At 40.2% G+C, this 16,081-nt stretch overlaps 1 protein-coding gene across 1 annotated transcript; it reads right to left on the bottom strand.

Annotated features, from left to right (window-relative positions):
• Window positions 1–3,808: 3,808 nt before the first annotated feature.
• Window positions 3,809–15,935, bottom strand: uhrf1 (ubiquitin-like with PHD and ring finger domains 1). Its single transcript, XM_022210601.2, is given in 20 exon segments — window positions 3,809–5,271; window positions 5,274–5,337; window positions 5,590–5,688; window positions 6,343–6,374; window positions 6,377–6,490; window positions 6,900–6,940; window positions 6,942–7,000; window positions 7,295–7,432; window positions 7,704–7,866; window positions 7,973–8,079; window positions 8,336–8,440; window positions 8,700–8,807; window positions 9,018–9,141; window positions 9,381–9,567; window positions 9,763–9,878; window positions 10,340–10,555; window positions 11,713–11,867; window positions 13,374–13,640; window positions 13,919–14,081; window positions 15,792–15,935. Coding segments are annotated over 19 exon segments (2,328 nt in total). The 5' UTR covers window positions 14,072–14,081; window positions 15,792–15,935; the 3' UTR covers window positions 3,809–5,191.
• Window positions 15,936–16,081: the final 146 nt, after the last annotated feature.

Below are 16,081 nucleotides of genomic sequence, written 5' to 3'. Positions count from 1 at the left end.
TGCATAAAACATGCACGACGACTTGTCGACGCGTCGTTAGGTGCAGCCCTTACAGGAAACCAACACACACGGACCAGTACCTGCTTTTTGACTCTCACCATCCACTGGAACACAAGCTAGGAGTCATCAGGACCCTCCAACACAGGGCTGACAAGTTACCCACAAGTACCCAAGGCAGGAAAAAGAACACAAACACCTGAAAGGGGCACTGAAACTGTGGATACCCTGACTGGACCTTTGTGAAGGCTCACACAAGATCCAGAAAGGAAACAACCCATGAAAACGGAAGAGAAGGAGAGCAGGCGCAACAATATATGATCCCATATGGTCTGAAAAACTGAGGAGGATTTCAACAAACTGTCTTTTTAAGCCAAATAACACCCTCGTAAATACTGTCCCCCCAAAGACCCCACACCACACAGACCAGGAAGAGCAACCTGGTGTATGCAGTTAAATGCAGCGAGAATGCTCAGATCTCTCATAGGGGAAACCAAAACAGCCAACAAGGACACAGGAGAGCCAATTCCTCAGGACAGGATTCGGCAGTCTTCCTTCACCTTAAGGAAGAAGGACACTCATTCAGGACACCAATGTTCAGATTTTGGACAGTGAGGACAGATGTTTGAGATTGGAGTGAAAGAAGCCATCCATGTCAAAGTAGAGATGCCATCTCTTAACAGGGGGTGGCGTCTGTGACATCATCTTTTGCCAATTTACAATCAGGTCCTTTCAAAACTCCTCAAAAGAACTACTCAGCAGACTCATGCTAACGACCACCATTAGCGCACCAGCGCTCGATTTAGACGGTCGCCAGGTCGCCGCAAACGCCGGGAATCATGGCAGGTTGATGACATCATACAAAGTGGCTGCCTCCATGAAGAAAACATGATAGGCGGTTCAGCTGATCAAGCGTTCAATTTCGACAGTCGCCAGGTCGCCATTTGCGACGTTTTTAGTCGCAAATGGCGACATGGCGACCGTCTTAATCGAGCGCTGCACATGAGGGCTCAGTGACATCTGTGCATTTCAACGACCCCCACCAATACTCACAACGACCACTGTTGAGTAGTCAGATGAGTTTTGGCATCGGTCGTTGGAATAATAGCCCTGGACACACCTCACAGAGGTTTAAAACCTGAGGCAACATCAACCACCACCAGAACTGAAGAAGCCTCTTTGATGAGAGGTGAAACGTCTTCAAAGAACTTTCTTAAAAGTCCAGTGGATTTATTTAAACTACTTTGGATAACCATGACCTGGATGAATGAGAACATACACAGACATAAAGAAAATAGCACATCCTTTTGCTACAGACAGCCCCTACCCATAGTGTCACTCTTTACTTCATTACCTTTTTTCATTGAAAACTCCCTTAACACGTGGCGTCTGAGAGTTCCACTGATTCAATCACTTCTTTCATTGGGAACCGTTTGCTAGACTGCTAGACCTTGTTCTCTTAATTCCATCACGTTCGTCATTGATTAGAACTATACACAAACTAACGACTCTTCTATTCTGTATTTACACACTGTCCCTCCCAATGTCTGACCAGCTGTAAAAAATGTTTGTCAATGTTCTGGCTGGGCTTACCTTCACAGACTCATGCTTGTGTGTCGGTAGCTCACTATATACAGAATACTAATAAACATCTCACTACAGCAAACTTCACATGAAGACTTGCTCAACACAGGCATGAAAGAGTAGTCAATTTTGCAGAGCACACAGTTCTGTAGTTTCACAGAGCCAAATGCAATGTGTCACAATCACATAAATCATTTATGTCAGACAAACAACTGCATGGAAACGCCCTACACAAGTTATCCAACTGATCAGTTGGATAACTTCTTGCACCACATAGGTGCAACCCAAGCAAACTCAGTGACTGTCCCCAAATGGCACTACAGCAACATGTTTAGGTTCAATCACACTCAACAAAATAGATGAGAATGCTAATTGGCCTGGCAGGACAGACCGGTTTTACTTCTGCATTTACACTGTGGTGGCTACACATGGTTTGGATGGTGTCAGATAGTGGGTCTAGCCTCAACAAAATAACACACACACGCACGCACACAAAAGAAAAGCACTTCGCACTCTTGCAGCTTGGTACAGTGCCTCCCCACAAGGCAAATACAAGCAAGGCAGATAGCGATTAGAATTTAGCAAGTCATTTGCATCAAAAAGCAAAAAAACCCCGTTCAGAGCAGGAAACATGCAGTGAGCTTAAATGGGCAGTCTGGGTCCATGGGAGTGAATGAAAAGACGGTACTTAAGTTGCGGTGATGAAATTAACATGACATAGCATTTGTAAATGAATCCTACTCTAACACAGCAATGCTTTCTGCTCACTGACAACATAACTTGCTGCCCACCAATTTGTCCAGCTAGCCTTCAGAGTTACTTTTACTTTCACTATTAATAATCACTATTCCAAGGCGTTTTCAGATTATCTCACTGATGCCTCTACATCTTTGAGGGGGAGGGACCGTCATTCTAACTGGGACTGACCTACTCAGAAGATCGAAGGCCACATGACCCCCAGCTGTACAACCACAACAAATGGGGCCTACATGGACCCTTTAACTCCATTTGGCCTTATTTCAATAATGTAGCAAGCGGCTCTTTTCAACTAGAACTGATGTGCTAATATGTATGCATTATCATGATAGCTAATTCATTTCTTTGACATAATAAAGAAAAACGACGCTCGTCAGTGTTAGTGTCACTTGCTACTGGCTGCAGCTGCTAAGCGCGACGATAGCCCTGCACAACTAACAGTAACTATTAGCATCTGATCCAAAATGACAGCCAACAAAAAAACAGCGACTGAAGCGCTTCACATGACTAAAATGCGGAACACGCTGAAACATCTATGCAATCTCCCGAGCTGAACATAAACCAGAACCAACGTTACATTTTAGAGTTAGACTTACCGTGTACTAACGTCAGTGTATCCCTAGCTACGACGCCTAGCTTGTAGCTAGCTACTTCCATATCTGCATTTAGAAAAAAAAAACAAAACACCGCGACGACAGAACAACACACATCATAATTAAACGGGAATGCGGTGCTTGCGACTGAATAAAATAAAGCCCGTTTGGGAAACATTACTCCTGCAGCAAAATATCGTCCGCTCCCCGTTTCTCTCAATCGACTTGGTTACGTTTATAAAAATTCCCTGATCGATTTTGTTCTAGCATTAGCTAGCCGAGGCTTTGGAAGGTGCACGCCCACTCACAAACTACCTCTTGCAATGGTTGAAAAAAGCGGATGATGGAGATATTGGTGAAGTCTGATTGGTACTTCGTTATGGACACACAAGTCAACCAAAGGCATCAGACACCACTGCCCTCCATGTTCCGATGCTGGAGCTTGAGCGATGTGCACGCCACGCACGTACCACTGCCGGGTTTGCTCGAAGCTGTTACGCGCTTGGGCCATGAGCAAAAATACAACAGGCTGCGTGCAGGTAAATTTTTTTATTTGAATTTCAACCATTTTCACAATCCTGATGAAAGACCAGATTTTGTCACCCTACTTGCATTATGTTCTACCACTTAGAGTAATGGAACACAACTAGTTTTACTTGAAGAGGGTATCTACCTTTAATTTACAATCAAGTATCAAATCAAATCTGCATGTAAAATCAATCGTTCTTATTAACACTGTAGCATTTTATACTAACCACACTTAAAAGGTACAACCAGTTCTTTAATAAATCAAGTTTTTACCACAAATATTCAAGTAATTGAGAGAAAAAAAACAAAATAATCAGCAACACCAAGCCCTTCTTCAAAACAAAACATCCTCAATTTTCAGTTTTTTTTATTGAATAACACTGAAAATGTATTGACAAAATTTTGCACCAAACTTGTGCAAGCAATTCTAAAACTACATATCAAAACTAAAATGAACTACAAATTATACAATTTCAGAAAATATACATTTCCCAGTCTATGCAAATATTTGTCTCTCCATCAAAACATGAACTGCTGGCATATTGACAAACTCATGCTGCTCTTTGAAATTCAACTATAAACATCATTTATAGAAAGGCAACGGCAAAAGTACTAAATAAATTCTGTTTAGTCAAATTGCCATCATGCTTCAAGAGCAGGTTGTTGAATTAAATGCGAGCATTTCTTGTTTTTAAATGAGGTCAGGTATCACAAGCGACCATTGGAGACAAAAGACTGACTGAACACCCCCACACACACAGATGGCAGTAATAGGTTAAAAGATGAGACAGTACACATTTTAACTTTGTCACAAATACAATTTAAGTTTCTAGACTCTGTTAGGTTTGAGTGTCAGGGACAACATCTAGAGAGCTAGATGGGAGGTCTACATTACATTCTTGGTTAAGAAGTCGTTTCTTTGGACTTTATCAAAGCAAATTTCAAAATGAGGGAAATCCCAATCTATTGTGTTAGATTTTCAAGGTTTTGTCCAATTAATAGCAACTTTTAAGCAGACTTTCAGAGACTTCACGAACAGCTATAAAATTTCCTGTATGAAAATATTTTTAAGGAACCAGTAAACAAGTTAGAAAATCTAACGTTTTATGACACGGTTTCACGACAAGACACAGTCTCTGTTCATGTGCAGGGAAACAAAACAAAACAAAAAAAATCAGTTTGTGCTTGTATGTTTTTGGAGAAGCTGTTAGTTCTGAAAGCCTCTCTGTTCATCTGTCATAACACACAAAATCAATTAAAAGTTTCAACTGCATGATCGGCTTTTTGAAAACTAAAACAAAAGCACCATAATGATAACCAACCACAGCCAACCTAACGGCAACACTAACAAAAGCATTTCCAGACAAGTAGGGAAAACGGTTGAACATTCTCTTAACAAGTGCTAAACACATAGTGACTTAGTTAAAAGTGACAGTTTTACAATATGGATAACATTAGCATTAGTTAATGAAACATAACGAAACCATGGGAGTAAAAAAAATTGAAGGTATTAATGGAGTACAGCCAGTTACAAAAGGAATCTTCAATATCTCATTAGCACCACAGCATGGCCGATCCAAGGTGACAATGGTAGTATTGAAGTCCACAAATATTGTAGTTTTATAATCATAGAAAATATATTAAGAGAAACTGATTCTTTATTGCCTCTGCTGAAAATGCCCCTTACAGTTTACATCGTATTTCCTCGAGGGCTGAGTAGGCAGAACCAATGATCATCGCCCGTTGCTGTACCCTGGGAAAAACTGATTTAGAATGGCTTGCAGAGATTTGTTGACAGACATGGCGTAGTTTTGCCCAGGTCGTGTCTGCAGGCCGGGCAGGTGTACACCTCTGCTTTGAAGGACCGCTGGAGGCATTCCTGGAAGAAAAAGAACAGAACAGCTTTCAGTCTGAATGTTCTTCATTTTATTGCCAGTCATATTCAAAGGTGTGTCCTTTGTTACCAAAATGGAACATTTCAAGGTGTGTGCTGGTTAAAAGCTTATCAATTTCAATGTAATGTATTGCAGTAGTGTATTCATGGATTCCTTTGGCAACTGGAACTTGGTAGTAAATCTATAAAGTCCACTTTGCATTGCTTACTAAACTTGGGATGGTAATAGCTTCTTACCCTGCAGACATTGTGTTGGCACTCTGTGGTGATGGGCTGATACACCACTTCTTGGCAGCAAATGCAGAGGAAAATTTCTTCAACTTTGCTCAGGAATTTCTGCAGAAATAAACATAGTAGAAAATAAATTAGTTTTCAGTAAATTACAGTGATTAAAAACTATTTTCAGTTACTCTTTTTAAATGATTGACCGCTTTTAGCAATTTCATGGGAAATTTAAAAACACTTGAGTTGCAAATTTGCCAACAAAAAAGAAAAACACTAAATTCCTGTGTTGTTCCTCAACAAAAATGCTAATCTGGAGAAAATAGTTCAGTGTTTTTTCAAAAAGCAGCAGAATCCAGCACTGTTTAAGCAACTGCAGTCCACAAACCAGTCTATTTTTAGCTAAACAATATTTCCACTCTGACCACGTCAATCTAACTTTGATCTCTTATATTAAGCTCCTGCTGGTACCAGGCAGCTTCAGCGACAACATAACCGTTTCGTTTCCAAAGGTATGACACGTTTAAAATGCTTAGCTTTTTCAACTGCGGTTTAACGTTAAATGTTTAGCTGCAGTAATTCTGATATGCCGGTCATCTATTCACTTCTAAAACAATATTTGGTATCATTACAAATTAAAATTGTTTACAACTATAAAATAGGTCTTGTTTTTTGACATTTTCTACCATGATTTACCCTCCTGTGGGACAAGAAACAACTCATAGCTGCCCAAACATTAGCCCAAGTTCAAAAGACAGCCATCCTTACTGGTCCAAGTGACAGTGAGTCCATGGCTTCATCCACAGCTTCTTGTTTGGCTTGTCATTCTTGATGAGGGATTTCTGCTCCTGGGAAAGCTTGTACACCTCCACCTTGATTTTCTTAGCGGACTTGGCTGGTGAGGTCTTGGAGGATTCTGAGAGAAACCAACAGACATTTTATTCATTTAATAAGCAGTGCTCCAAAGTAAATTCTTTACTTGTCGCACTGTTGCTACCAACTTCATCAGTTGGTCACACCAGCAAATATGTCAAAATCTCTCTTCCTGCAGGCTGCACTCTTAATCAGATGTATTGAGTCAGACCTGTCCCTCTCCATCAGCCTCCTCATGTTGTTTTCTAAAATAATCAGCTATAAATCATTTAATTACCAACTGGCCAGGCGGGAGGTTGTGGTCTATAAGGACAGAATATTTGTGCTTGGGCTCAGAGGAAAAAAACGAATCAATTGCACTCAGCATCTATGATCCTATTTTCCAGCAAAGATACTGTCAAACACAACAACTGCTCTTTGCTGGAGCAGTAAAAAAAAAAAAAAAAGCATACCGCTGCCCTGAGATTTTCGCTTCCTTTTTGCTTTGGCTGGGTGTTGCTTCCTCCTCCACTTCATTTTTGTTCTCTTTCTCTTTCTGATAACCAGCAGGATACTAGAAAAACAAGAATACATTAAATTAGTTTACACTAAAATTAGTATTAATGAAAGTAAACAGTCAGCAGTTTGAGAATTAAAAGTTATTTAGAAATAACTTATTGCATTTCCCAGGTACCATTTACAGTGTTTATATATCAACAAATTCTAGGCAAAGACGTTAAAAACAAGCCCTGTGAAGGCTGATAAAGATTATTCTTTCCACATAATAAGCCACACAATGTATTATTAATTCCCAGTTGAACACCCTAGAAAACTGACAGTCTGCACAATATAACAGAATCATGTTTACCTGCATGGTGAGACCAAGCTTCTTGATGCGTTCTTTGCCATCTTTGGTCCATGGTGCCGGCTCATCGTCATCACGCTTCAGCAGATACCGCCACACCAAGAAGCCAGACTTTCCTTTGTCTGGCCAGTACTTCACCACCTGCAGGAAGTTCAAGACAAGATATGAATTAAAGCTGCAAATAAATGCTCAAAGTTACAAGATTATTAATCACATGATTTTCAAGCTGGAGGTAGTTGTTGGATTATCAGTAAATTCGTTCTATTTTATTTATTTTAGCAAATCTTCACACTTAAACATCACACAATTATTAATCATTGTAATGGCTGCCATAGAGGAGTTTGCAGTGTGCTCGCTGACATGTGTCCTCCCCCAAAACATACACAAAAACCTGTCTAATGTTCCCTCATACCTTATATATCCCATCATATCGGTTTCCTTCTTCAGGGCAGTATTTACTGTGTTTGCGTCCTTTGCAGCTGCGCACAACTCTCACTGATTTGCCTTCCTTCCAGTTCTTGGACTCTGCTCCGTTTTTGTCGTTGACAGGGACGTTGCAGTTGAGAGCCAGCGCCCTGGTGGGCACCAAAGCAAACAATTTAAATATGCAGAAACAAAGCAAAAAGTAAACAGACACGTTGAATGAAGCGAGTTGTGTCGGTCTGTCCTTCGATGTCATACCGATTCATGTGGGTAAGTGTCTGATCACAAGATTGCTCAGCAGTCCTCTTGTTTCCAGATAGATCTCGCCCTCCAGAACCAGTGTAAGTGAACTCATTACCATCATCCTACAGCGCAAGACATAAATATTACACACACAAACACTAGGTTTTGGCAACAGAATAAAAATGAACAAGGCACCTACTGACAACACTAAAACATAAATATTAGTTAAGTCTCTGAGGTTTTTTTGTACATAATTTGACTATATTTAATGGGCCTGAAATGAAATTCCCCTGGAACTGACAGCGCACTGCAACTTCAACCTTGTTAGAAGTTATCCCCACCTTTCATACAAGTACTGGTAATAAAGAAACATCATACCACATCATCCTCATAGCCTCCTGCCAGGACCAGAGAGTAGGCACCATCATTGCTCCTGCCATGAATTCCAGCCACATGAGGCCTGTGGACACCAGATTCACTGACCTGCATGAAACAAGGAACATGAATGTTATTACAAGCACTACAATACATGATCAGCAAACACGTAACAGAAATGTTGTTTTTGTTGCAGCCTTAACATTGGATGTCTCAGTATTTAGGAGCAGCTGCTCCAAATTCATCTTTTAAAACAACCTGTAACAAGTACAAAGTGATTCTAGGCACTTGAAAAAAAGCTGTCTAATGAACACTAAAATTGAAGGCAACATGGTTAAGCATTGCATTGTAACTGAATTAGACTGACCTGCACTCTGAACTTCCACAGGGAGCCGACAGGGACGCCAGGGATTGGGCCATAGTGGTTGGATGGGACAATTGTGCACTGCTTGGTTCGACCAACACAAGCCATTCCCTGCAGGATGAGGAGTACATTATATTTAAAGACTCCAGCATTTAACAGGCTGTATTATCACAGCAAGCTGTCCACAAGGACACTGAGCATATAGGCTGTAAGATGTTTAGTCTACATGCTCAAAGATACTGCACGACTATTATCTTGGTCAAAATCACAGTCAAGATCTATGTGATAATTAAATGGTTCTTATGAATAGAATTAGCTCACTTTTCCCCAGTCCCTCTGGCTGGAGGAACTGGCTGAAGCCATCTTAGCTTTCTTCTTGCTCTCCTTCAGCTTCTCTCCAGCACGCACAACCTCACTGGTGTCATTACGGCAGCCTGGGCAATACCTGAGACAGTATGACAGGGAAAGGTAAAAATCAAGCTCAGCAAACCGATAATAAAAATAATTTCCTAAAGAGTGAGACAAAAGTTGTGAATTTGGTGGCTGGATTGTTGATTACTGACAAACTCCAATGTTTAAATTGCAAAACCACAATATTAATTATAGCATACCTAATCATTTCCTAACTTTATATTCAACTCAATGACAGCCTGTCTGGATATACTAAATTCCAAATCCACTGACCAGTCCTCGTCTTCGGGGATGGAGGTGAGGGGAGGATTCAGGCAGTAGGTGTGATAAGCCATGTCACATTCATCACACAGCAGCTGTTTGTCAGGGTCCTGCTTGATGCCACAGACTTTGCAGTTGCACCAGTGACACTTTTTATTGGGATCATCCATGCAGTGCTTGCACTCAGGTCCATTTGACCCTGGAGAATAAATATATTTTATCATATTATACTCCAATTATCATTTCATTATTCAGGACTTTCATTTGAATGGGAAAAGGTTGGTTTCATACATACACATGCAAAATTCTAACCATTTACAAGTCAAAATTGATCAAAATATTGATAGCTATCAGTACACAACTTTACAATTTAAAAATTTTAATTTCAACCCACTTTTTAGTGGACTTTCTGATCCAGCTGAGGCATCGGCCGGAGAACCAGGCTCCTCAATTTTGTAAATTTCAGTCAGGAACATGATCCGGCAGTCATTAAGAGAGTCGCCAGCGTCACTGCAAACAAAAGAAGTAGTAAAAAAAAAAAAAGCTCTCAGGGTATCCTACATAGTAGCAATGCTGTAAATAACGAATCAAGTTAGAACAAAAATAACAAACTTAGCAAGGATAATGGAAAACTGCAGAAGTACAAACACATCAAAAGGCAGTATATATTTTGTGTCAAAATTAAATTCTTAAAAAAAGTGCACATAATGAACATGAAAGCCTTTTACATGTCATCTTGTTCTTCGGTACATAACACATCCTGCAATTAGCTTTGATACCACAGCAGGAAATCTGTTTCTATGCACCTGCTGCGGTGGTATCAAAAAACCCAACCAACTGAAATACTGTGACAATGGAACGTAAAGATAACGCTCACCAGCCACCACAGCTTGTCAGGTAAATATATCAAATATGAATGATTATAAATAACCCTGTGAAGTATTCCTCTTTATACGCAACAACGTCCTTACCCAAGGATAATCTTGGCATAGATCTCTCGCAGGGTACGCGTCTCCCGCTTCCTCTGTATCTCAGCGTCGTACCAGTAGCCGCGATCCTTGGGCTCATCTGGGTTGTAGTTAAGCATTACGATCATTCCCGGTTCCAGTTGGTGCCACTGGTATACAGTACGGGCTCGAGGACGAACATCCTTGGCCAGCAGCTGAATCACTCCGTTCTCTGGGTAGCTATGGCAGAAAATTTTATACCGTATTATTTATTTTGTCGTTCAGAAAGAAGCCACACACCACCACAGGTGTTTCCCCACACAATGCTGCGTTAAAATGTAGCTTAGTGTATGAAATCATGTTTGAATGGTGAGGATCAACTGCTAGTGCAGCAGGTGTCAACAACCACAGCACTCAGATGAATGTCACCTCCAACACTAATGCACTTGTGAACAAAAAACAAGAGCACCTTTCAAGGAGGTCAAATCCAGAGGCACTACAGGCAGTTGTATTAACAGTTAGGGCTACTAACTCATGAAACCACACAATTTCTGATGCCTAACTGGTGACTGTGAGGTGGTCTAAATTACTGACGTGCCTGCTAATCTACTAACCTTCTATAGAGCACTATCTTTCTTGAGATACTGTAACTGTAACTAGAAGTGTTTCACTGGAAAACACAGATATGTTAACTGTCAAATTTGTGCTTCGTCCTGTTCATTTAGGAAACAGGCCGTTAGTCAGACCATCAAATCTAAATGTACACATGCAATTAATGTGCTACACTGTCCTTCTACTAAAGGACTACTTATTATACCCTTAGTAATTTATTATTATTATACTGTTATATTAACATCTGTAAGGAGACTGACATTAGGGAAACACTTCTAATGTTGCATATTCAGTATACGGACATTCCATTACTGCAGCTCTGATTGACAGAGGATCCCTGACTGAACCAATGAGAGCATCCTTTTTAGTTTAGAGGGCATCTAAAATATTGTTTTGCAAAACAAATCTGTAGTGCGTTCAAGAAATGATTTAACATTAGCTCCCCTCATCTCCTTCATGTAACTTCAGGCAACCCAACATAGTCAAGTCATTATGATGAGTAGTAGTTTTAGACATTGAACGTTTTTTCACAGCTGAAACTAATTATTTTCTCCTTCTGCACCTACACCTCTTGACAACCAAACTAAAGCTCTAAAGTGCAGGTGTTTGGCCACTTGTACAAAAAAATAACATCCCTCTTAAATCATTACACCAATTGATGGCAAATGTCTTTTCGGAAAACTATCCTGACAACTTTGTAAAACAGGATCGAGTTAAATAAATGTCAAACGATGGTCCAAAGCATTAAAAAAACAAAACATGTCCAACAGAAATAAGACACTTACTCTTCATATTTAACATGGTACAGTATCTCCTCCTCTGCTGGCTGGGCCTCAGCAGCCTCTTCTTTGGGTGTCTTCGGGGTCTTGGTGACGTTGACGATCTGGGCCTCAAACCAGGCTCCCATGTTTAAATCTCTTGCGTCCACCAGCTCATTAATCTTTAAACAGAGTGGGGGAAGGAAGGTGATCAGAGTCTTTTTCAGAGACAGTAACAACAAATTCCACCAAAATGTTGTGAAACTAAACCCTGTTCCAATGTCCATAAGTAGTAAGCTCTTTGAAGAAACTGAGAACAAAGTCCAGCCACTGCACCCACACATTTTTATCCTGGTTGCCTCCATTTGTAGATTCATGTTCACTATATGAACAGCCATCACAATCGTGTAGGTGCAGAGCTGAAGACAGCAACCCCACAGATGTGTCACACTGCTGGAGTCTACAGAGTTCTATTTTTATACGTCAATAAAATTGTGGGCATGTATAAAATGCTGCCTTTAAGAAAAGACAACTTCATCACAGAAACTTTAAACTAAAGCTGAAAAGGTGGCAATGTCGGGCATTTAAGAAAAAAGCTTAAGCAGCAAACTCAATCAGACACTTGTAAGTGCATGTTCCACTGCATCAAATAATACACATGCAGTAACTCAGTTGCCTGAGCAATGCAGCCAAGCACTCAAAAACAAGTCACGTATGGTGATATTTTATCTGACCACCTTAGAAATCAAAGTGGCTATAGCTGAACAGATACACCTGAAGATAGAGAAAAAGTGCATCAGAGAAGAGGGGGACTGAATATTGTTTAAAAATGGGGAAAACAGATAGTGCATAGTGCTGCACTCAGTTTCCAAGATAAAAGATAAAATTGTCAGGAATTGTAATGTGAAGAATGAAGAGAGAGCTAGAGAACAAAGTTCAAACCTTGTCTTTTTTGTTGTTTCTGCACAGCTCACCCATTACTGCATGGAGCATGCATGAATGTTTTATTTTCACTTTCAAAACTAGTTACAGAAAAGGAGAATAAAAGCCCCTCCCAATCAGATTTCAGAACGGTATGGGATAATGAGTCTTCCGAGTCTTTCCAGCATCAGTCTTCATGGCAAAAGATGTTTCCTGTTCAGAAAAAAACTGCACCTAGCATTATGGTTATGTATTTATATCCTTCATCTTAATACAAAGCAGCCTACACCGCTGTGAGAACAGCTTTATGTGTCACTTAGCTGAAGACGGATGTCTAAGATTCTCAGGATGTCGTTTTAGAGGTAAGAATACAAACAAAATATTTTAATCAGCTTAAAATAAAAACATTTAAAAATTATAAATTGTCTTTAGTCAAGTTTGGACTTGACAGCAACTTGTTTTGGAATGGCCAAGAACTCTGAAACCACCCAGAAATGATTGATGCCTACATTTTACCACTTTCTTTTTTGCTATTTCCTTTCTCTCACTCTCACAGTCAGTCAGAAACATAAAATCCAAACTGGTGGTTTATCAACTTTACATGTGTTATCCCACCACGTCTCATGACAATTCCCAAATTGGGTTGAATGCAGGTCAAATACTACAGCATGTTTCAAATTTCTCTCTTCTCCGTAAAGCCAAAATAACCATGAACCTCTAAAAACAAATCATCGAATTTAATCTCAAACACCATCTTTAAAACATACCTTGTAAAATCCAAATCCAGGATCAATGAGTTCTGGTACGTTTGTCTGGGCAGAGGTGCCAGCAGTCTGACCCTCTACCTCGCCATGAGTTGAGCTCTTGTCAGAATCGCTTTGGGTCGAACCACAGCCAGAATCAGAGTCTGAGAGCTCAGCTTCTTTGTCCTTGCTTTTGACGACATTAACAGGGGACATCTTCTGCCTGACGAGCAGCTGCACTATGTCGTTTAGGCCCACGTTATAGTCAAATATGGTATGGCCATCCTCCATCTGGCAAATTAAAAATGTATAACATGGTTAAATGGGGAAAAAAAAATCACTATTTCTTATTGTTGTTTCAGAGGTGCTTTATTGTTTCTGCTGTTGTCTTTACAGCTTTGTATTCGATGCATTCTACACTCCGTTTACGATCATCTCCTATATCACTTCATGAATGGAAAGTTTATGTCACCAGAGATCTAGCAGCGCTTAGGTTTTAACTTAGTGACTGAAATACCACAATTAACAGCATCAAAGACATGAACAACATCCCAGTAATGCTGCCTCACCTGCTTGCCACGGTAGAAGAGCCTTTGCCTCTCTGGCTCCACCTTGAAGAGTTCCGCGATTTTAAGACGAAGCTCATCCACCTTGGTGAGTTTGGACAGGGAATCCACCCGATGGGTTTCCTTTCCATCCATTGTGCGCACTTGAATCCACATTGCAGCTGCCCTGTGTCCACAGCCAAATCATGACCCCATTACGTCACAGTTGGAATCATTTTACTACTTACTATATGTAAAGACAATAACCTTTACGAGATCATTTGATTATATGGCATTTTTAGTAACACAGTGTTCTAAAGTAGTACACAAACACAAAGCATTTCCAATAAGCTATAATGTCACACAACAACAAAAATTCTTTGAAGTTTTCTCTAGTTTTGTTTTGCAAAGTTTATTGGGAAAAGAGAATTCACAAACTTCACATATGCAAATTAATAATATTCTTCCTCACACAGTTGTATGAAGTAATGGAGGAAATTCAATGCATGTAATTATTGTTAGCTATGATCCAAAATTCTTGACATGTAATATCTGAATTATGATTAAAATAATCATCCAAGCAGTGCAGCAAGCCACTTTCCCAAACCTCCAATTACCATTTGGAAGCTCTGCAGTGTTGGATTTGCAGATCAGCATCTTACTTCTGCTTTTCTTATTCCATACACGCTGTTATTTTTACTTGCACATTGCTAATAGAAATTACTATCGCAAATTTTCTTGCACTTGACAAAGTTTCACAGATCCTGATATCTGGAGCTGTGAAAACTAAAGGGGTGCAGCTCAAATCTAAAATTTGTTTTTGCCCCTCCTTTTCATCTTTCTATCCACAATAGCTGGATAAGGCTAAGCATTCTGAAAATTAACTTCAAAGAATGAATTAATGTTCTCAAGAGCAGAAATATGACTGTATTACTGCCTGCTCCGTGCATTGTGCTGCTGTCAGCACTGGGCTGTCACTTCAACAGAGTATGAGAAAGGGAGGGAACAGGCTGATTTAAATACAGTGCGGGAAACTGAGCTGCAGGCCACTCCCAGTTCTTTTAAAAGCACATCCGGACGCGAGGGAGCGCTAGCAAACAATGTGCCTTCGCTCTTTGACAATAAAACACACCGAAATACTATCTTAGATATAGTTTTATATCGATTATTATAGCGCCACAACCCTCTTTTACTCGCTTGCATCGTGCTTTGTTCCTGTGTATTAACAAGCAACGAGCTCCGCGGCTGCTTTGCTTTCACATTTGCGCTCACAGCTGAGGTCTTGTTCGCTCTGCTGGCTCGAAATAAACCAACAGCTCTGAACAAAACAAGACCAATAACATCGAAAACTAAGTACTTCTCCGCCTCCATCGTGTGTTATTTCACCGAAACCGTTCGTTTTTCAAAATGCAGAAGAAAACATGATCCAATTCAGTACTAGCCAATACGGGCAGGAAAACAGGCAATCTGGGGTTAGCGTATTTGTTTTTCTCCATGTGAAGCGGTGAAGTGCCAAAGCTAACTGAGACTACAAGTACTGCAGATTATGTAGCTCTACTACAGATTCACAACAATGATAGGGGTCGAGTTCATCACCCACCCATATTAATGCTTACAGCAAACCACGTTACAATTTATTGTTACACAGCTTTCAACTAGTATGTTAGCAATAAGAAGTCGGAGGAGAATAAAAAGCACGAAAACTATCCAGTTAACTAAAAATTGTGACTCATTTTGAATTTTACATTCGGTTGCTCGGTAACTTGATGTAGTAAGCGAAAAGAAACGAGGTAGGACTTTGTCAAGTTAGCTAACCTTAGTAAGCTAGCTACTGAGTGAGGTTATCAATGAGTACAATTTCAAAAGTTATCACAACACGAGAAAAACACTGCTTTACCTGTTTGTTCGTCCAAGTTAAAGCAAGAAATTGACGTTGAACGAATAACGTGCACGTTTTCCCCAAATAACTTCTTTGCAGGGTTGGCACGACCAACTCTATGCCTTGTTGGAGATTGATCAATGAGTTATTCTTCAAGACTTTGATATCCCGCCTGCGCTAAAAACTCTGTTCCGCCATTGGCTGCTTGCCTCCAACTACTTCGAGCTCATTGGACGGCAGAGCTGTCAATCTTTAATGTGACTGGAGCTTAGCCTCAGCGCGCGAAACGACATTCTCGTGGGTGCAAC

This window comes from Acanthochromis polyacanthus, chromosome 4 (assembly GCF_021347895.1).
Source record: "Acanthochromis polyacanthus isolate Apoly-LR-REF ecotype Palm Island chromosome 4, KAUST_Apoly_ChrSc, whole genome shotgun sequence".
Taxonomy (NCBI): domain Eukaryota; kingdom Metazoa; phylum Chordata; class Actinopteri; family Pomacentridae; genus Acanthochromis; species Acanthochromis polyacanthus.
Note: the sequence above shows the minus strand (reverse complement) of the source record. Positions and strands in the feature narration are given on the sequence as shown.